The 23,550-nt window shown below is 38.4% G+C and overlaps 1 protein-coding gene across 2 annotated transcripts; it reads left to right on the forward strand.

The window, feature by feature from the left end:
* Positions 1-820: 820 nt before the first annotated feature.
* On the forward strand, positions 821-22,174 carry evpla (envoplakin a). Of its 2 annotated transcripts, none has more exons than XM_008417662.3 (22): positions 821-993; positions 6,549-6,648; positions 6,749-6,903; positions 7,462-7,585; positions 7,697-7,828; positions 7,933-7,974; positions 8,448-8,609; positions 9,746-9,853; positions 9,935-10,030; positions 10,879-10,989; positions 12,672-12,818; positions 12,933-13,087; positions 13,740-13,837; positions 13,953-14,125; positions 15,045-15,220; positions 16,180-16,318; positions 16,409-16,602; positions 16,931-17,081; positions 17,834-17,917; positions 18,015-18,122; positions 18,199-18,291; positions 18,409-22,174. In XM_008417662.3, exons 1-22 carry the CDS (start codon positions 941-943, stop codon positions 21,778-21,780), a joined length of 5,973 nt encoding a protein of 1,990 aa, XP_008415884.3. In that variant the 5' UTR covers positions 821-940; the 3' UTR covers positions 21,781-22,174. The 2 variants fall into 2 exon arrangements, with proteins under 2 accessions (XP_008415884.3, XP_081466284.1); XM_081610158.1 differs by having other exon boundaries at positions 13,968-14,125.
* Positions 22,175-23,550: the final 1,376 nt, after the last annotated feature.

Below are 23,550 nucleotides of genomic sequence, written 5' to 3' on the forward strand. Positions count from 1 at the left end.
ATATATATATATATATATATATATATATATTTGCATATGTATGCAACATATTTACTCAATCCAGGGTAACAGGATATATATGTCAGGGCTGCACAGTGGTGCAGTTGGTAGAGCTGTTGCCTTGTAGCAAGAAGGTTCTGGGTTCGATTTCCGGCCCCGGTCTTTCTGCATGGAGTTTGCATGTTCTCCCTGTGCATTCGTGGGTTTTCTCTGGGTACTCCGGTTTCCTCCCACAGTCCAAAAACATTACTGTCAGGCTAATTGGCCTCTCCAAATTGTCCCTAGGTGTGAGTGTGTGTGCATTGTGTATCTCTGTGTTGCTCTGCGACAGACTGGCAACCTGTCCAGGGTGACCCCGCCTCTTGCCCGGAACGTTAGCTGGAGATCGGCACCAGCAACACTCCCAACCCCACTGAGGGACAAAGGTGTAAAGAAAATGGATGGATGTATATGTAAATCCGGATTTACATATATAATAGTTATCACCAAACAGATATCTTTGGTGATGATGATCCAATGAATGTCTGATGTATTAATTATGATACAAACTCATTTAAAAAGCAAGGTGAGTTAATTTAAAAGAAAAATCTGAATTTTCTGATAATAATCTATATTATCAGGCCTTAGAGGATTAATGATCTGTTTTCTATCTAAGATCTGCTGGACTGAAGAACCTCAGAGAAAATGAAACGTGAAGGAGGAGAGTGAAGAACAGGTCGGTCAGGTCCTCCTGCACAGGGCTGATACCTGGGCGGCGGCTCACCTGTTACCCTGCGTGGGAGGAGCCAGCGGCGACGAGCCCCGAATATGGACTGGTGTGTCACACTGCCGCTGTGACTGTTTGAGGAGGACCAGAGGAAGAGGAGAGACGCAGAGTGAGGAAGACAGCAGTGAAGAAGGAGTACGACTGAGAGGGAGACGCTTCCTCTCCACCTCCAAGATGTCCAAGATGTTTAAGTCAAAGGACACGAAGAGCACCAGCAAGATGAACAGGTGAGCTTTTCCTCTGGATAATAACTGATGAACACAGAAATGTGTGTATATTTCATCTTCTGTCCTTATGCAGCTTATTGTGGGATGGGGCTCAGAAAGGCTAAACGAAACAACCGTTTACTTAAAGCTTTCTGTATCTAATCTGACATTTAAATACGTCAGCAGCTGTGATTCAAACACTGAACATATTTATTAGAGAAAGAAAAACTGAGCAGTAAAGTGTAAATGTCCCTGCAGCTTCTGGAGAGTGGCTGGCACTGATTGTCTTTCCGTGTGAACAGTGTGAGGCGTGTTTCCTGATGGAAACAAAATGTTCATATTTTATTATTTTTATTCTGCTTTCCAACCTCACAAAGGTTTCGACCTGCTGTGATGTGAACAGGGCTGGGCTGCTTTCCTTTCTCCTTAGTGGGTGTTGGTTCTCCAGCCGTTGGCTGTGGTTTCTATAGTCACATAATTAATCGCTTCTTTATCATTTTATGATTGTTCTTCAACCACTAAACTTCGATCCTTATCATTAAAATAACATTATCCTTTAATAATACAGTTAATATTTCTGTGCCTGTAAAAGCAGGTAAATCTGTGTATTTCTCACTGATGACGTTTAACCATATATTGGTGTTTTGCATATTCTAGTTCTGTCTGTGTTATTTCAGCAGGATCATAACGTTGGATTAAACTTTAATCAATCAGTAATGATGTTTTCACACAAACTAAAGTAACGATCTCCAAAATCGAAAAGCACAAAATCTTACAGAGTATTTTTGTTTAGTTTGTAATGCAAATATCTTATTAAACTTAAGATAAGACAAAACTAACTTACAGGTAACTTTTCTGCATGATTTAAGAAGCTTGTTTTACGTAAATAATTCCCCAATATTGATGAAAAAGTGCCAGTTCCACTAATTCATGTTACAAGTGAAATAATCAGCTAACTAGTACTAGTACTTTTTCATCATTACTTAATAATTTATGGCTTAGAACAGGCTAGCATGTGTTGTTTAAAAGTTAAAATAACACAAAAATGAAATAAATTTAAGTGCAATTACTTCAAAATAAACAAAAATACTTGGTAAAATTTTGTGTTTTTGCAGTGTAGTGTGTCTCTGGACATCAGCTCTCAGATGTGATGGTAACACACCAGTGTGTGTGTGTGTGTGTGTGTGTGTGTGTGTGTGTGTGTGTGTGTGTGTGTGTGTGTGTGTGTGTGCGTGTGTGTGTGTGTGTGTGTGTGTGTGTGTGTGTGTGTGTGTGTGTGTGTGTGGGTGCGTGCGTGCGCGTGTGTGTGTGTAATACCTTGTGGGGACGATTTTCCTGACACATACTACATTGTGGGGTCCAATTGCTCTTTGTGGGGACCGGAGCCTGGTCCCCACAAGGGGAAACCTTGTTTATGGGTCAGGGGTTAGAGTTAGGGCTATGGTGTGAATTGAGTTTTGGTTAGGGTTAGGTATGTGATGGATAGGGTTAGGAAAAGGGTAAAGGTAAGGTTTAGGCTGTAGAAATGAATGGAAGTCAATGGAAAGTCCCCACAAAGATAGCCACGCAAACGTGTGTGTGTGTGTTTTATCTCTCTGTTGCATCACTGTCCCCACTGACGACATGATTTAGCAAAATCAAATATTCCTACAATCTACAAGCGTCACTTTGACATTAAATAAATTAAAACACCAACTTTTTTGTAGCGATTCATTGAAGGATCTTCCCTTGTGAGTGAGGAGGGGAAAGTGAGCCAAACCCAACCAGGGAGTGTTTGCTCTACCAGATTTTCTGACCTCGCAACTACTACGGCTAAAGAAATGCAGGCCAGCCCTTCTCAGTTATGCAGCTCGTCTTGTTCTCCTACTTTCAGGCACTTTAACTTCCCACCCACATCCATTCATAAATGCTACAACTAAATCTTATGTTTTTTTAAATCATCTTTAATTAATCATGGATTTAAATCAAACAACTGAGAACAGCTTGTCTCCTTACACGGACGTCACCCTGTTGCTTATCTTCCACAAATCTTAACAAGTATTTTTGTCTAGTTTCTAGTGCAAATATCTTAGTAAACTTGAAATAAGACTAAATTAACTTTCTAGTAGCTTGTCTTAAGTACATAATTCCTTTTAAAAAGTACTAGTACCACTGTAGATCATTTACATCTTGTTCAACAACAAGACATTTTCCCCATGCTAAAACTGAATTAATCTTCCAGAGGAAGTAGTACTTTTTCATGAATATTAAGGAACTATATACTTAACAAGCTGGTTTATCTTGCCCTAAAGTTACTTGTACGTTAGTTTTGTCATATTTTATGTGTACTAGGATATTTGTCCTTACAACTAGACCAGAAATACTTGGTAAGATTTTATGTTTTTGCAGTGTGTAGGAAGACATGATGCCATTGGAAAACACAACAACAACCCCATAAAAATATCACTGAATCTTAAGTTACGCTAGCTGGATGCTCACCTCTGCATGCTGGCTGCTTGAAAATAAAAGTAAAATAGATGGCATGGTTTATTTTCTGATTAATTTGTCTAAAAGAAGAAAAGAGAGTATTAAAAAAACCTTCCTAATTACACTCATCTGATCCCCAGTATACACATTCACCAGGTTTGTGCACAAAAACAAGGAATTAGACATTTAAAATATAAATATATATAAAAAACCTGATAGGAAATGAACATTTTTGTTCAAATATGCAGTTTTTTATGAAACAAAGTTGAATTAGTGAACAGCAGAGCAGGAATAGGGGCGTGTCAAAAGGGACACACAATGATAACTTATGCACATGTAAAAACACAAAACACATTTTTCTCTACACTAACAAACATGGCAACATGGAAAATTATGTGTAAGCAGCTTAACAGAGGCCTCACTGTAATCAGTACTGTTTTAAATTTAAACTCTTTGCACTAAAATCATGGGGGATCCTGAAAAAGACAAAATTTTCACCCTTATTTGAGGAAAACACACGCTGTGTGAAAACAGGAAGAACCTTGAGGTGGACTGTGTTTCTGCAGCGATGTCTGAGGGTGTGAACTGTAACTCTGTTCCTCATCCACCATGCAGCCAAACAGCTGCGCCTCCTTAAAGATACACTTTTATAAAATTACACTAAATACTTCTATTTATTTATTTATTTATTTATTGGCTCCATGCATCTAAGTTTTTTTTACTAATTTTATTTTTTTGTTCCACATCATTTATTATACGGACTGTGTCCTTGAACATGAAGCCGCATAGCGAAAAAGAACATTTTTAATAAAACTCAAGCAAAAACACAAAGGAGTGAAAGCATTTCAGTCAAAAGCTAAGATAGAAATGAAAATTTGGTTTACATAATCTGTCAGATGCCTCTCATAAGAACAAGAGTAAGATCTGACTTTTATGCTTTGTCACTGTTTAGAATAAAATATCATATATATTTATGCTTTGTCACTGTTTAGAATAAATTATCATATATATTTATGTTTTGTCACTGTTATTCTGTGTCGTCCCACAATGGGGAAAATTAGGTTGAAGGTAAACAGAAGAATGCAGATTCAAACTAAGGTAAAATTAAGAGCAGATTTGTAACATTTAAAAAAAAACTACATTTCGTTATCTAGCATTTCTTCCAAACTGTGAAAACCACAAACACATTCTTCTTACGTTGTCGTGCTGAAATCATGAGAAAATCGGCTCGGTCCGGGAGAGCACCGACATTGTTCTCATACCGGCTTTTCCTGCTGAGTGAGCGGGACCGGTACCGGCCCGCAGAGGGAGCGGGGACAGAAAGGCAGCAGCTCCTCGCTCCTGAACCGGAAGAAACGGCAGGAATTAACCTCGAAACGGAAGAAACTAGTTTTTCTTCTTTCTGAAACCGGTTGCTGTGGTTTCTGTTGCCGTGGTTACGTTAGGGAGCCGTGTTCCGTTGATATTTTGCAACATTTCATATTAATTTTCAGGTGAATAATTGCCCACTGTTAACCACAGAACTGTGACAAATAAATATTTAAACTCGTCCTTCTTCAAGTTTTATGGAATATTGTAATTTTTCTACTGTTTGAATCTGAATTTTTCACATTTTGAACGTTTTTGAGCTGCGTATGTCCTCCGATAAATCAGAGAAAAGTAACGTTCTTGGAGATTCATCCATTATTTTAAACAAAGTATCCCAGAAGTTGTGAATAATAATAATATTGTTGTTTTAGGGCAAATTTCAGATAATGATCCACGAATATGTTCTCAAAAAATCAATAAGCTTTAAATTCGAATGAACATTTAACACTGCAGACATTTTAAATATACAAAATAAACAATTAAAACAACAAATAAAAGGAGTTATGAAATTCTCTGTAAACAAAAGTGTCCTCAAAAAATAAACTTGAGACTAAAACACCAGACTGAAAACTTTTTACATCCAATTTTTGGTAGAAAGAGAAAAACAATAAATTATACACATGGGAATTATTTAGCTTTTTAAAATTTATTATGCGATTAATTGATTTATTGCGTGTTGCAACAGATTGTTTCAGTGAGTTTGCTGTTAAAAAGGCTAAGTTTTTTACTAAGTTCACAATTTTAATTGTCTTAACTAACATAAATTAGCCATTAGCCTAGTTAGCTTCACTAACAGCAGTTCCTGTAAATTAGACCTTAATTATGAGATTTCCAAAGGGCTGAAAATATTTCCAAATTGAGGATATTCCATAATAGATGTAAGTTAAAAGCGCAAAAGAATCAAACAAGCTGTTCTCTGTTTAGCCTTCCTGTTATCAGTTTAAAATGTTGCTTTCTCCGCCTTAATAAACAGCATACAATCTCATTTTAATGAGTTTTTCACACCTCTGTTCTTTCTCTGACGTCATTAACATTTTTTACTGATATATGATGTAGTCTTCCTCGCTCAGTTATAGCATCTACTCCAAACAGGGCTGTAAAATGACCTGCTAGCATATTTAGCTGGTTAGTACAAATCAAGTTAAAAACCAGCAGATTCTGCTCACCATTTAATTTTCCCTCTGCATTTCTGTAAACATTGTTGAAGTTTTTATGAAATGTACTATCTATTCAGTCAATTTTTAAGAAAGTTGGAATTCAAGTTACTCTTAATGTTAGTTGGTCATTACCAATATGTTTTACAATTTTATCTTTTCATGCACAACACTGATTTGTCTTTTCTTTTTATAAACTAATTTAGTTCAGACTGTAAGTGATCAATTATCCAAAATATTCATAGTCTGAGCAAAAACATTCATGAAACTTTGAAATATTTTCAGTCTGAGTTTGGGTGACTGATCTGAGTAAAGATTTAATTACATGGTCTTGTAGGATGTTTTATGATTTTTTTAAAAAGTTATTTATAACAAATGCTTTCAGACAAAAATCATCCTTAATCATAACAATTCACAATTATTTTCTTTATAAAATGATGCTGTTCATTGAATGTTCTTTATGTTACATTGCAAAGACAGGAACAAACAAGACGAAAATATGTAGCATATTTATAAGATACTGTTTAATCAGTGACTGTTGGTGTATTTTGAGTGTTTGTAGTTTAACTGGACTCTTTTTGTCTGCAGGTCTCAGTCCACCAGTGCAAATTTACTGGTTGGCAAGATGCAGAAGGATTCTGACGAAGTGGTGCAATGCATCCTCAAGGCTGAAAAACTGCTGAAAGTGGTGAGAAGGGAAACCTGCTTCAACATAAAGCTGTGCAAATAGAACTTTTCATCTTTCACAAGCTGTTTCCGATTTTTTTATTATTATTTTTACTCACCAGGATATTGAAAATGACAAGAAAGAGAAAGAATTTGAGCACAAGGCTGAGATCAATCATATATTGGGCATTGCAGAGGGCCTGCTGGAGAAACTCTTCCTGGACATTGGCAGTCTCAGGGAAATCAACTACCCTGCCGTTGCAGATGTTGAGAACGAGTGAGTGCATGAGACAAAAACAAAGAAAATTCAGTTTGATAAGAAGACAGAAATCAGTTTACTGCAAAAATACAAAGTATTACTGGTCTAAGTATTATTGGTCTAATTTCCAGTGCAAATATTTTAGTGCACTTTAAATAAGACAACATGAAACTACAGTAATTTGTCAGCAAGAGATAGCAGCTTGTTTTAAGTATAATTCCTATATTTCTATATAATTCTTAAATATTGATTAAAAGGTGCTAGTTCCACTTAAAATAAAACATTTTCCCTGTTATAAAATAATTTGCAAGTGGAATTATTGTCTTAAAAGAACTTTCTAGTTACTAGAAAATTAAAACCTACTAGTGGTCAGAAGCGAGTTTTGACCACTAGTAAGTTTCTAGTAACTAGTAAGAAATTTTTAAGAACATTTCTTTCTGAAAGTCACTAGTAAGTTGGTTTTATTTTACTAAGATATTTGCTCTTGAAATCAGACCAAAAGTACTAAAGACGTTTTGTTTTTGCAGTCTATTTTGCTTGTTGGTTTGTTTTAACCTTTCTTGTTTTTCCTTCCAGCATTCATGAACTACACAAGCGATGGTCAATAGTCACAGCTGAATATGTAAAGCTCTATGAGCAAATTGAAGACGTGTCTCGGATGACCAGAATTAACTGGGAGCCTGTTTTCGCCCAGAAGGAAGTAAGTTCTGGCCACTTCCTCCAACATCAAATGAAACATCCATTTCTGTTTAATGGTGTTGCTTAAAAGAAGCATTTATTAACTGAGCTCTTGTGCTGCTTATTCTATCAGAGAGCGCTGAGCTCAGAGGAGTACGGCCCAACGCTGGCGGACCTGGAGAAGCAGATCGCTGCTCAGAACATCTTGCATAAAGAGCTGGAGGCTTACAACTCACAGCTCTGCGTCAGCTCTGCCGGCAGCAAGGTGCTCACCAAAACACACTGTCAGGATGCATTTCCGTTTTCCTCCGTCTTGCTGAACCTTTGAGACGGATAGTTTACCCAGCATGTTGCTGCCTTGTCTTTCAGGAGAAACTCACGCCACTGAAAAGGCAATATTACACTATGCTGGTGAGTTGATTGTTTTAAAACCAAACACATTCAGGTTAAAAATGAGATTATAGAAGCTTTCTAATTTTATTTTTATTTATTGATGTTATTTTTATGACTGAATTGGGTTGGATAGTTCTGAAATTAAACGAGCATAACGTTTTGACCTTATTTTTAAAGCTTGTCTTAAAACCCATCTATTTTACTTGGCTTTCAACTCCAGTGGGATCTAGTTTTAAATTGTATGTTTGTTTTTAAACTGCAAGAGTTGTTGTTTTTTTTATTGTTATGTTGTGTTTTAATGTACAGCACTTTGTATCAGCTGTGGTTGTTTTAAAGTGCTTTATAAATAAAGTTGGTATGGTATTTTAGCCATTACATTAAAACTTAGAGCAGTGTATACGGCTTAACAGATTATAGCTGTATTGTTTAGATTAGGATTAATGTTTATTTAAGTCAAAGGAGAGTGTTTAAATGGAGCCGTTTTCCTTCAGGAAAAATCCAAGTTACGCAGCCAGTATCTGAGCAGCCTCTACCAACACATGAGAGACTGCAACAAGGAGATGAGCTTCCTGGGAGAAGAGCAGGAAAAGATCAAGAAGCAGGACTGGAGCGATCAAATGGCGGATCCTACTAGTGTTCGCCTGCAGTATGAGGTCAGGACTGAGTTAAAGGGAACAAAATGGGTTTTTGAATATCTCATGTGTTGACCCTTTGCACGTGACGTCACGCTCTCCAGAACTCCGCCCACGCCGCCATGACGGACGTCAAAACAACCAATACGCTCCTTTAAAGCTAGTCTAAAAACAGACGTCTGTAACTTAATATTGCTTTTATTTAGTTGATTTCAATTTAAAAATGCTCATCATAGGGTGCTACGTGATCGGCTGTACAAACAGAAAAGGATGAAAACCAAACTTGTCATTTTATTTTCTAACTCTTAATGAGGAAAGATACAGCGGCGACGGATAGCAGCCGTTAATCATAACGACTGGCAGGCAGCTGTTACTAATGATGACTGTCAGCCCTCGGTGTAATCACGGATTTGCAGCGAAGACTTTATACAACATAAGAAGATTAATGTTCATATACTTTATAAGTAAAGAAATATATTAAATATCGCATTATGGAGAAGGTGCGCGTCTAACCGTTAGTAACCATGGAAACAGTGCCCCACCGTCATGTAGCCTAGCATTGTACGGAAAAAAAAGGTTAGCATCTTGTCTTTTGTGCATTTTTAATGCTGCTCTTTTGTAAATACCTCCGTCTATGAGCCCCAACCAGGTGTGTTACATTCACAGTCTAATTATCTCGACTCGAACAAGTGGAAGCCATGAATGAACTGGAAAAAAACAACAACTTTGGAAAACAGTTTTAGTCGCTCCCGTCCCTCACTTCCGACGTCCCATGGTGCCTCAAATTATTTAGTGACATAGTTGCAAAGGGTCAATAATCTGTCTGCTGCTGATCTGCACAGAAACTTGTAGAAATGTTAGACTTTTGCTTGTTGTGTAAATTCCTGGCTACGGAAGAGGATTAGGGCCACTGGGGAAAAGAAATTCTGACTTTAACCTCAGAATTCTGAGATTAAAGTCAGAATTATTATTTTTGAGATTAAAGTCAGAATTCTGACTTTTTTTCTCAGAATTCTGAGATTAAAGTCAGAACTGTTTTATTATTTTTCCAGTGCCCCTGTACCTGGCTGCCTAATTTGGTAGCATATAAATCAAACAACCATCCTAATTTCAAGGCATTGCATGTTGAGAACAACTTGTAATATTCTTTCAATCAGAACTTCAAGAACAAAGAGCTTTTGGATCACGAGGGCAAAGTGAACAGACTCGAGGATGAGGGTGAAACGTACATTTCCCTGAAACACCCAGCCAGCCACCTAATAGAGGTACTGAAACCAAAGATTCCATCTAAATTAAACCTTTTAAGTTGACTGAAAATTAAATACAAATACATTCTTTACTTTAAGGTCCAAAGCAGAGCTGTGAAAAACGAGTGGCAGAAGTTCCTGAATCTTTGCATATGTCAAGAAGAACATCTGCAAAATATGCAAAAATTCAATAAGGTAGGTAAAGTTTGTAAAAGCACAATATTGGAGGGCATGCTACACTGTAAAACATTTGAAGTTGGTTTAACTTGAAAATGAAAGCCCACCTGCTGCCTGGAAAATGCAATTTAAGTTGACAAGAAAATTTTATTGGTTTTAACTCAGAAATTAAAGTTCCTGAAGGTGATTTAACAACAAGAGACAAGTTGTCTAAACATTGTTTTTTAACTTCATTAATCTTGAATTGTGAGTTATAACTTAATGCTGCAATTTAAACCAAATAATTATTTCACAATATGCAATAAAAGAAACTGCCCTCACCTAGATAAAGAGCCACATTTCTCTATTATTTTACTCACAATATCAGGTTAAAATATCTACTTATTTTACTTTAGAATAATTTAAATTCATTTCAAATTGCATGAACAAAATTTCTGATCTGATAATGAATTTTATTAAACGTCACAATGAATTCAGCTCAGAAACATTTAGTGTGAACAGGACTTTATCCTCAAGCTTTAAAATAACATTTACAGAAACATGCCGCTAAGCATTCTGGGAAATAGCTCCCACTCCTGTCTTTTTCTTCTTTCAGTTTTTTTAGATGCTTTTGCTAAAAACTCTAGTTTATTCAACTCTTGAAAGTTTGACAAAATTAATAAAAGTTTAACACAATTTACTAAGTTTTCACAAACTCACATTTAGGTCCAAAATCTAAAACTCGGTAATTGATTTGACTTAAAAGAATAGAAGACAATAGACACAACTAAATGTGGCTCAAATGTTTTACAGTGTGTACGTGGACAGATGTTCTAATTGTCCAGCATGTTTTTATAAATGATAACAAGTGAGTGTCCATTTTCCAGTACCAAAATGACACTCAGAAGCTGTCAGAGACGCTGAGTCAACTCAGCAGCACCATGAGTCCAGAGTCTCTAAAGACGAAGAGCAACATCGAGTCGCTGCTGCAGCTTCAGGTGAGACAATGAGAAAAGAAAGAGGTTTGACTGCAGTGGTTTTGGATTTGCTTGTTATACTTTGTCCCGCAAACCTGCCACCAACATTGACGTCAAATATGAAAAGGAATTGTCTTTGTCATTGTGAATTTACTTGTGCGAATACTTTATACTGCTGTGCATTCATTTACTTCCTAACCACTGCAAAAGCACAAAGCCTTACCAACTGTTCTTGTTTGGTTTCTGGTGCAGAAATCTTAAAACGGGACAAAACTAACTCACAAGTAACTTTTCATCCAGATATAGAAGCTTGTTTTAAGTCAACAATTTAATATTGACGGGGAAAAGTACCAGTTCCACTGACAGATTACTTTACTAATATCATGAGAAATATATTTTGTTCTAAGTGAAATAATCGGCCAGTGGAACTCATATTAGTTACATTAGTGTTTGTGGTAATAAAAGGCGTCCAAATAAAAGGCAACTGGACTTCTCTTGTTTTTTGAAGATAAACACATATTACCTAAAATGCATTCATTCATTTATTACCTAAAAAGCAACTTAGCGTTCCTTTAGTGTATGTTTTTTTACATTTCTAGCAAAGGATGCACCTGCAGCTAAAAATTACATCTAACGTCAAAACTTCAGCTTTGACTTAGCATAAATAAAGTGTAAGACTGATCTGTTTGTTTTTTTTAATCAACCAATTAATAACTTGACAGAAAGAAAAGAGATCTTCTTTACAGAATGTGAATTGGATGAAGCTAAAGTTATGCCATTTGAGCAGTTTTGGGTAGAACATATTTACGCACCAAGAAGGGTTTTTTAAATCCATCCATCCATTTTCTTTACACCCTTGTCCCTCAGTGGGGTCGGGAGGGTTGCTGGTGCCCGTCTCCAGCTAACATTCCGGGCGAGAGGTGGGGTCACCCTGGACAGGTCGCCAGTCTGTCGCAGGGCAACACAGAGACACACAACCATGCACACACACACTCACTCCTAGGGACAATTTATACAGACCAATTAACCTGACAGTCATGTTTTTGGACTGTGGGAGGAAACCGGAGTACCCGGAGAAAACCCACCATGCACAGGGAGAACATGCAAACTCCATGCAGAAAGACCAGGGCCAGGAATCGAACCCATAACCTTCTTGCTGCAAGGCAACAGCTCTACCAACTGTGCCACTGTGCAGCCCGGTTTTTTAAATCTTAAATGCAAAATGTATTTATTTTTTCATACAGTTTTGACTTACTTGCTTCTCTGAGTGTGGTGTTCTTCCAGAAATCATCTATTTTCTTAGCTTGTATACTCCAGTTAATGATTAATCAATTACTAAATGAGTTGACAACTATTTTAATAATCGATTCATCCGATTAACCGTTTCAGCCCCATCCTGGAAGCCTGAGAATCCTAAATTATTACACAAACAGGGATGCACATCCTTTGGCTTTTCTATCACCAGTAGAGATGTCTTTATTAGAAATTTGAGCTAAAATGAACAATGCATTTTGTGATGGGAAAGAATGCGAAGGCACTCAAAGAGAAGGCTGGCATTAGGCTTTAAAATGAACACCAATAAATGACGTACATCTGTCTTACAAGCTTGCTGCCATATGGCAGGACCACCTCAGACGTGACAGATTAAGATCGGGTTAGGACATTCTTCCTCTGGATTTTCATGTGGCTTTGTTTTTCTGCAGGTGGAGGAAAATACTGTCCACACCGCGGAGCAGCAGCTGGCCGACCTGAGGCGAAAAAGTACAACTGTTCCTCCTCTGAAGCTGCGCCGCACTCCCACCAACAAACCCATCACAGTGGAGTCCCTGTGCGACTGGGAGACTGACGAGGTGCAGCCCTGACCGCCGTCAAATACCTCAGTAGTTTCTAAACAGTGGATTAGAAACATTTTACAATTCATGAGCTGTGTTTTACAGTGCGTTTCTATTATTATCGCTGTGTAGGGCTCTATTTCAAGACAGGAAAAATTCACCCTGAAATCCTTCTCCGACAACAACAACTGGAAAGTTATTTCTTCTGATGGAGCAACTAAAACCTTCCCTGGAGTTTGCTTCACAATCCCACCTCCCAACCCAGATGCCATTTATACTGTTGACCTGTAAGTAATGGAAAGCTGCGCTGTATTTAAAGGGATCTGCTTGGCAAAATTCACTTTTTGAATGTTTTTATGCTTCCATTTGGGTTTCAACTGCTTGTAAAAACCAACCATCCATTTTGTGGCGATAGGTTGATGGTTCTTGGCGTCTGGAAAACGAGCTGTTTCAAAAACCTTATGAATGTTGAGTCACATTCAATGGGCACTGCACTGTTACCTAGCAACCCAAGCGTAGCTCCAGCAAGTTTGGCCAACTGGTTTTATCGCTGTATGCGCTGTACAATGGCTTCTGGAAAAGAGAAGTGTTTTGTTGTTGACTTGCCATTCAGAAACCACTTGATGCATTCTTGTTGGTTGTGCGGAAGGTTCCACTTCTCCTTTTCAAAGATGCACAGTTGTACATCTATTTGCAGCCATTTTCACATGTAAGAGTTGAATTAGGGATGTGGACAGCAGCAGCTTATTAGGATTTAAAGTGACAGCCAGAACTGAGCAGACTAAAATCTCATCATCCAAGAATGATTGTGTGCAAAAAATTTAATGAGCATGTTTGTGTAGCACATAGATCTATCCTATCTTGTTCAGCAATAAGTCACAAGAGAGTGAAAGGGTAAATATGACACTCATCCTCTCCACTTTGCTCTTGCCTCATCAGTTTGGGCAACGAGCTTGAAGAAACCAAGAGAAGGAGAGCAGCTCTGGCAGCGTCCCTGAAGAATAATAAACCAGAAATCTCTCAGGCTCTACAGTCAGGTGTTTGTCTTTCACTTCTTACCATCATGACTCAGATGTTTAATCTGTGAAAAACGCCTCAGTTTCCAATAAAATCAGATCGATCAGAGGATAATTTTACTGTTTCTTCACTCAGTTCCACTTTCTTCAGCTCCTAAAGACCCCAAACTGGCAGCTGTGGCTCAGCAGCTGAACCAGCTGGACTCCGGCCTGGCCGACACGGAGCAGGGCCTGCTGAGCCGCCTGCGAACCCCGGTGAGCTGCACCGACCCAACCGGAGATCTGGCCAAGAAGCTGAGAGAGCAGGAGGTGAGTCGACACAAACACCAATGGTTTCAGTGGGAATGAAGTCCTGGTCACTGGTTTCAGTAGAGCTTTCACTCAATGGTTTCTCTTTTCATTTTTGGAGGTTTAAAATAAAAGCAAGGAGAAAAAAATCATAATTCACACTATTATAATTGTATGTTTTTATTGATTGTAACACTTAAAATAGAGTCAAATAGAAAATGATATAGATTCATGTAATGTTTAAAGGATTTTGTTAAAGAAATATTGAATGGAGGTATACAATGCATGATAAAAAATAAGATAAGATGTACTTTATTCAACCCAGAATTGGGAAATTATTGGAGTAGAACCACTTGGGAACATGGTGGAGACACCAGGAGAATCCAGCAGTGAGTTAAAAGAAAACGAGAAGAGAGAGGTAGAAGTGACAAATTAATTTAAGTGCATGGCTGCCACTAACTAAACTGGAGAATATGCAAATAAACCTGAAGAGCTAATCAGAGGTGAGTAGTTGCAGCAGGAGGAAGAGGGAAGGCAGATGAAAAGAGGAGATTTAAAACAGCTGCAACGGGAAGCATACTGGCAGACAGATGAAGGGAGAAATAAAAAAAACGGTGAGCGAAAAGGAGAAAACTCTGAAACTAACTTAAAAAGTAAACATTAAGAAACAGGAATTAACTCATATTAATAATCCAAGAAGTAAACACAAAGAGGAATCAACTCAGACCAAATTTTGTAAATATAAAAAAAATTATGAAAACCAAAAACACAGATTAAGCTACAGCTCCAAACACCTGCAGATCATGACGGCGTGCATTTACACCCAATGATCTACATCAGTTTTCTTTGTAAAGTGTTTGTAGAATTTAAATTTTTATAGATGAGATGATCTGATATGTGATATGTCATTAATTTATGTCAAACTAACTGCTCTCTACAGCAAGCTGCCAAGACGCTGAACGCTCTGGAGCAGCAGAAACAGACAGCCCAGGCCAACCTGCAGCCTTTGCTGTCCAAAGATCCCAACGGCACGTCTTCTGGACTCCCGCAGAAACTCAGCGCCGCCAATGACAAGTACGACAAGCTGGCCAGCCTGGCGGATCTCTACAATAAGAAGTAAGTCTTTTATAAAGACAAGGAAACACTCGCACAAAAGGCAAATTCAATAAATCCAATTTAGCTTATTTATGCAGCAGCAATTCAAAAACAAACACCTCATAAGACAAGCAGATGTGATTCATATCCACAGAAATAGAATAAAAAAAGTTAAGAGAAGATCTAAATTGATGGAGGAGATCACACCGCCATGCTGGGTTCAGGTTTCATCCTGTTGCTTAGAGTTTAGAAACTGTCATTTCTGTAATTATTTTCATTAAAACTGTTGGAACAAGAAATTAGATGGTAACATTTTATTTTTCAGTGATTTACACTACTTAAATCTTAGTAACCTAAACCCTTATTAATCCACACACAGATATAAATAACCAATTTGTTTTTAAGCTAATATTAGCTATGATAAGATAGCTATTAGTGAACTTATGACCAATAACGTTACAATTGAGAAATGATATTTGATATAAAGTTCAAAATTATTTGTAAGACAAGCAAGTTGGAATATGTAGAATATGGGAATGATGCCCCACAAGAGGTGAGAGTGGTTGTGATGCTAGCTAACAAAAGCTAACAACATTGAATTTCTCCAAAGTCTCTTATTGTTACCAAAGGAACATGCTGGTTTCACAGAGCTATCTGCTAGTAGTTTGAAGAGACTCAAACTGCTATAAGTGCTAATAAATAGGTTATATCTGCAGCTTTATCGCCATTTATCAGTCATTTTGGATATTGAAGGTATAACTCAGTATTTAAAACTATGATGATCCTTCACAAAAATGTTACTTTATTATAATTGCATTGAAACAATCTTATCTGTGATTATCACATGAACTAAAAAACTTACATTTGTGCTAGGTGGTGCTAAATTTGACAGTTTTTATGTAACAAAATCCATTTGATTCCCACGTTTATGTTCTGATTTGTTGCCTTAGACTTCATCCATCTTTCCTCTATTTTATTAGAGCAAATGCGTCTCTCAACCTGGAGAATCAAATACAGAAGGTCGACGGCCTTGTGTCTGGATTCGAGAGAAACCTGAGTGCAGATGGTCCAATTCCTGACATACCAAATGCAATTCAAGCCCGATCTGATGACATTCAGGTGAGTAAAATCACGCAAACACGAGTTGACAGGCACAAATCCTTATCCTGAGAAATATTTTAACTGGAGTGCCATCTTTGTTGTGCTCAGCGCCAGCGGCGGTCTGTGGCAGCTGCCCAGGATGACATGATAAAGCTGAATCAGGATTTGGAGGCGACTGAGAGGTTGTGCAGCTCCCTGCAGAAAAACCACCAGGAGTACTGCCCTGACATTCTGCGCCAGAGGAACGACGTCAAACAGCTGCAGAGTCGCTACACAAATGTCGCCAACCAGCTGAAGGAAAGGTACGGTAGTTACTTTAACATACTGCTCAAAAAAATAAAGGGAACACTTAAACAACACAATATTACTCCAAGTAAATCAAACTTCTGTGAAATCAAACTGTTCACTTAGGAAGCAACACTAATTGACCCGACGAGGGTCCCCGTTGTCAATCAGTGTTGCTTCCTAAGTGGACAGTTTGATTTCACAGAAGTTTGATTTACTTGGAGTTATATTGTGTTGTTTAAGTGTTCCCTTTATTTTTTTGAGCAGTGTATAAACATACAGCCTGAGATGACAAAAAGACTCTGCACAAGTTAACACAACTTACACTTGTGGGTGTTTTCTTAGGGAAAATGTGCTACAAGAAGCTTCAGCTAAGCACAAGGACTTCCAGAACACATGCCAATCCCTCAACTCCTTCCTGGACAACCTGCCGACAAATCAGACAAACTCCGGCGATGATCTGTCCCAGCTCACTGCCAAGCAGAGCTCCCAAAAGGTGAGGCAAGATGTGAACCATGCAAAAGTAGGGTAGTAATGGTAGCAGGAGCAGAGTGAGCTACCTCGTCACGCTTTCTTTTTGTTTATTTATCTGAAAGTAAATACAACGCTTATTATCTTTCCAAAAATAAATAATAATAAATAAAAAAATCAGTTTCAAGTGATAATTTCATTTGTTAAGGGTAAAACAATGTTCAAAACTATTTCCCCCTAAATCTAACAACAGTCTAATTTTTTCCAACTCTGTGGAGTTGTTTTAATACACACATCAGAGAAATAAGGTGATTAAACATCCGCATCTCCAATCATTCTCCTTTCTCTGAGCCAGAAGAGCTGGATTTGTCTTTAAGGTTTGGATCATTGTTCTCTTCTTCATTGTTGTTCTGACCTCCTGTTTGAGTCACTGACGTATTTTCACAGTAATTCCTGGGAGCGGCCATCTTACCCCTCCCAGAAGTGGTAAGATGGCCGTTCCTGGGAACCTTCACCACTGTCCATGTTTTCTTTGTTGCTAAACAAAGGCTCTGATGGTGATTCACTTTTGTTCCAAATTCCTAGAAATGGCTTTGTAACCCTTTCCAGACTGATCAATGACTCCGTTTTTTTCATTTTGATTGTCTTTAGATTGGGACATGATTGGTTCCTTTCTGAGATCTTTTAGGCAACTTTTCAGACAGGCCAGTAGGACAATGTGATGTGACTTGGTGCTGTATAAATAGAATTTAACTGAATTTGTGATTTATGTTGTAGCGAGTGGTGGATGACCTGAAGCGGAAGGAAGAGGACATGGAAAGAGTGGCTGACCTCTCTCTAGACCTGCAGGCTCTACTCAATGTAAGAACAAAACAGAAAATACAGTGCTTATGTTATTAATAATTTGATATGCCAAGATATTAATAAGTTAAAATGTTAACCTTTTTTGTCTTTGTAGGAATATGAGGCTGATGTTGACAAATACAACGGTACACTTGAACAAGCTGGCGCAACCGTTCCAAAGAAGACCCAAAAGCTCACACTCTGTGACGCTGTCGACAAAGAGGTATGTATGGTTTTACCACAAAGGTTTCTTTTTTTATTAAAAAAAGTTTTTTTATTTAAAAACTTTTTTGTTACAGGAAAGAAATCTGACAAAACGTTATGCCGAAGCAACATCGGAAAACATTCAACGGCAAAAACAGATGAACTTGGCAAAGAATTTAATTTCACAGGTAAGAAAGTCATAAAAATATATTTACGCCCTTGAAACTGTAACTGCTTGTTAAAGCTAAGCTGAAAATAAAATCATAAAGTGTTTAGATATAAAAAAATTGCCTTTTCTATCGCAGAGTGAAGAAAAAGTTCAAATGGTGGCACAGCAACAGGTGCAGCTTGAAAACCAGCAAAAAAATGCCTTTGAATTAGACAGTCTGTTTAAAGAACTAGACGAAGAGAAGGAGAGGACAACCGTTGTTCAGACACAGCTAAAAACCTACAAAACCAGAATGATGTCACTTAAGAGCCGCAGAGGAGTGGAACGTGTTGAGGAGAAAGAAGTACTGCAATACTACCGGGATCCTAAACTGGAAGCTGATCTGGCTGAACTGAGCAATGTTCTCAATCAAGAGGCCCTGAAGCGGACCACCGTCCAGGCAGAGGTTGAGATCTTAAACAAGAAAATCACCGTCCTGGAGGAAACCATTAACAACAAAACCCCTAAACTGCTAACTAGAGAGGTGACTGAGTTTGAAAAAGACCCACAGCTGGATGTAGAGGCTGCAAAGATAAGAGATGAGATGGCAAGGATGAGAGATGAGATCAGAGTAAGAGATGGAGAGCAGATCCAAATGAAGACAGAAGTTTCTATCCTCCAGCAGAAGAGACCAACTATCAAGGAGAGAGTGGTTAAGAAGGAAGTGGTTAAAGTAGAACAAAATCCACAGATGTTGAAAGAATTAAAAATATTTGAGACTGACATTTTTGATGAGAACAACAAGTGCAAGCTCCTCAATGATGAAATCTTCCAAACAAGAAGTCAAATCAATGCGCTGGAAAGAATGATCCCCAACATTCAGCCTAAAGTCATTGTTAAGGAGGTTAAAAAGATTGAGGAAGACCCTGACCTCATTACAGAGTCAGCTAAGCTGCGAACAGTTGTGGAGGAGGAGAGAGTTGGAAATAGCTCTTTGTCCCAAGAGGTGATTGGGCTACACAAGCGTTACAGAGAAGTTCAAGACTGGAAGCCAAGAATTGAGATAAAAGAAATTGTAAATGAGATATACCGGATTGACCCGAATACAGAGGTCGAAATTGTACGCCTCCGCAAAGAAATACAGGATTCGAATAAACAACGTACCGATCTGGAAAAGGAGATCAGGCAGGTCAACACTGATCTGAATGCCCTTCGGTCAGAGAAACCCAAAGTAGAATTCAAAGAGGTTACCCAAGAGGTGGTGAAAGAAGAAAGAAGCCCGGAAAACGAGCGAGAGATCCAGAGGTTAAATGATCAGGTGAACCGATTAGACAGCCAGTGTACTTCTCTTGAAGACCAGGTTAGACAGCTGCGAAAAGAAAGAGATGAATGGAAGGCAGAAAAGTCCAAGATAGAGACCCAACTGGTCAACAGAGAATTAATAAAGTATGAACCTGATCCACTGCTGGAGAAGGAAGCTGAACGCCTGCGAAAAAAAGTGCGGGATGAAGCACAGCTAAGGCGAAGCATTGATGAGATGGTTTTTGACCTTCAAAACAAATTCCTCCTTTTGGAGAGACAGAAACCTGAAGAGAAAGTTGTTGTGCAGGAGGTTGTACGACTTCAAAAGGATCCAAGGCTATCAATGGAGCATGACAGGCTGAGCAGAAACCTGGATGAACAAGTAACAAGACGACGTCAGATAGATCTGGAGTTACAGCAACTAAGAACGAAGTTGGAAGACAAGGAGCGGATCATCAGAGAGAGTGATGAGCACCAAAAAAGGATCCAAGCTGAATCTGAACTTAGAGAGATCCGACTACGCATCACACAACTGGAAAATGCCCCGCCTCCTGTTGAGGAGAGCATAGTAGTAGAGGAAGTGCTGAAGGTTGAAAGAGATCCAAAACTGGAAAGGATGACAAGTGGTTTACGCTCTGACATGGACAAGGAAACCCATGACATCCTACGTATTCAGAGGGACATTCGTAATCTCACTATAAAGCTCGAGATTCTGCAGAAAGAGAAGTCAGGTGAAAAGACGGTGTATAAGGAGGTTGTTCGCGTGGAGAAAGATCAGGCTGTTGAAGCTGAGAGGGATCGTCTGAGGGAGCAGGTGTCTCAGAACAGATTTGCCAGACAAGACTTGGAGGATGAAATCAGGCGTCTCAATGACAAAATCAATTTCTTAATGAGCACCAAATCTAACAATTCAAGAGAAGTGACAAGTTTTAACATGAGCAAAGATGCTCTAGTAAGGGAAAATGACAACCTCACCCGAGAACTCAGAACTCTTGAAGCAAAGAAACACGACACAAGTCTTTCTTTCCAGCAACAGACTCGACTGATGACTGAAAGAACACAGATGAACAGGCAGAAGAGCATTAAGATGGAGTCAGATGTCCAGCGACTGGAAAGGCAGATCTTGGACGAGAAAGATAAGATTCATGAACGAGACAGCACAATTCGTGAGATTCTGATCTACCTGCAGAAAGAGGAACAGGCAGAGACAAGAACCAAAGAAACCAATGTCTCAACCAAAATCACCATTTTGGATCCAGAAACTGGTAAAGACATGTCTCCTTATAATGCTTACCTTGGGGGCCTCATTGATCGCCAGCAGTATGTTCATCTGCAGGAGCTGGAATGTGACTGGGAAGAGGTGACCTCTAAGGGCCCCGATGGAGAAACATCTGTGCTGCTGGATCGCAAGAGTGGGAAGCAGTACTCTATCAAAGATGCTATCAAGGAAGGAAGGCTATCAGAATATGATCTGCAACAATACAAACAAGGCAAACTCCCTATCTCGGAATTTGCCCTCCTTGTTGCAGGTGACAAAAACAACCAACCCAAACTCACCTCAGTCACCCAAACACCAAATTCATCTGCAAAATCTCCTTCGTTAGACCTTACCACTGCTACCGAAACACAGCCAATTGCTGGAATAATGGATACATATACAGGCACCTGCTTTACAATCCGCAATGCCACCTTGCGCACACTGATCGACCCTACCACTGCCCAAAGACTGCTGGAGGCTCAAGCAGCAACAGGTGGCATCACTGACATCAGCAACAAAGAAAGATACAAAGTTAGCAAGGCGGCACAAAGAGGCCTTATCGAGGACAGCCAAGTCCAACGGCTGCTTAATGCAGAGAAAGCTTTCACTGGAGTTGAAGACCCCATGACCAAAGAGCGTTTGTCTGTGGGAGAAGCTGTTCAGAAAGGCTGGATGCCAAAAGATTCAGCTATTCGTCACATGGAGGCACAACACCTGACTGGGGGGCTGGTAGATCCTGCCACTGGTCGTAGAGTCACCCTCATAGATGCCCTTGGATCCAAAATGATTGACAATTCTATTGCAAGGAACATCCAAACCGAGACGGCCTATATCAAAGATATTGTGGACCCTATAACAAATGAGAAGATCAACTACAAACAAGCACTGGATCGTTGTAAGAAAGACCCAGCAACTGGCTTACCTATGCTACTCGCCTCTTCCAACTCTTCAAAATATGCACGTTTCTAGAAATGTTTGAAGTTTTCTGATCTGAAACATATTACAGAAAAATGTTGCTGTCAAATACCAAAAGTGCATGGAGAGTTCATTGTATTTACAAGATATATTTTGAAAGGAAAAACTCCAAGTCTTTTGCCAGAACAAAATAATTGCTGCCGAGTTGCATTTGTTTACTGAAAGGTCTCATGTGGGTGTATTTGTTTATCTTTGTTTCATGTTTATGATTTAACTGAAGAAGAGAAATGTTGTTTTTCTTTGATATTTTATTTGGTTGGGATATTGGGACATGGTGCAATACTATTTGCTAAAATTGAATGAATTTCTTTCACTCGCTGTTAACTTTAAACAAGGTTTGATTGTTTGAAGAATTACATATCAATAAAATTAAGTTATAATGGTTCAAGAGCACCAACTCTTTATTTTGTAAACTTTTTATTTTAACATATTTGAACTCCTTTGTGTAATAAAGTTTTACCTGCGACAGAGGAAAGAAGCACAATGCTGAATTTTGGAAGTACGAGTGGTTCATCATAATGTGAATATGAATGATCAAGCATCCTTCTTGATCATTCTGACAGACCCAAAACCAATATTGTGTGTTATGAATAACTCTTTATTTTAATCCAAATTAACAAATAAGAGGAACCACCTGACAATAAGGAATTTATAGCCAAACACTCTGTCAGTTATTGCTTTATGAATACCTGTCTGGTTGGTGAGGTATTATAGAATAGATGGGAAGATCCACACACATTACCACACACATTCACATAATAAACCACTTCTCTCTAAAACAATGTTTAAACTTAATACTTAAACTTCTAGTTAAAATACTTCAACAAACTGTTCAACTATGCTAGTAATGTTCAGCTAAGCTACAAAGTAAAGAATAGGAAGACAGAATCTAATGTCCAAAGTCCTCCTTATCTCCCCTCTTCAGAATACAGCCAATTGGTGCCAAGGGAAATTAATGGCACTTGCTGATTGGCTGCTTTGCAAATGCTTGCCAATAGCTCATCAAGTAGCATTGAGCCTCAGTATTTCATCTTCCAAAGCTGCATTTTCTCTGGAATAAATAAGGGTATTTTCTGCAAATAATTGAGGTTATGTTCTTCAGAATAAATATGCAAATAAATGAATCTGCAAATAATGAACAACGAATTAGAGAAATTCACTGTCATAAAAGAATACATTAGGGTGATTACCAAATGCTACGTCTTTTCACTCAATCAGTAAATATCTCAAATGTAATAATTTAAATTGAAATATTGAGTTATATCTAATTTCTAACATTTATGAAATGGCTCACTCAAAAAGAGAATTTACCTTTCAGATTGATCTTGATAGATCTGAGACTGAAATAAATAAGATTCGTAAGACTGATTGGATTTTGAATATTATAGGTACATCTTTAATTGTTTAACAGTCAACCCTCTATTAGTCTTTATTGTCTCCTACATTGAGTTTATGCACTATCATCCATACGAATCAAATCCAGTATGTTTCGGTCGTGGAGAGATACAGTGACTGGACTAATGAGGTTATTCAGGTACTTTTGGTTTGTCACACTACCATTCACAAAGGGGAGGGCAGTTTTGTATTGACCATACACACTTGCCCAGTGTGTATAGTCCTTCGAAACATCCTACAGACACAGACCACAGTGTCTGTTGCATGGCACTGTCCTTGATACTACAGCTAGTCTTCACCCATAAATCTGGCTCAGTGTGGAAGAACATTCATCCTAGAACAACACTGAGGCTCATAAGTTCATTGTCA

Source organism: Poecilia reticulata, chromosome 1 (assembly GCF_904066995.2).
Source record: "Poecilia reticulata chromosome 1, P_reticulata-male-v2, whole genome shotgun sequence".
NCBI lineage: Eukaryota > Metazoa > Chordata > Actinopteri > Cyprinodontiformes > Poeciliidae > Poecilia > Poecilia reticulata.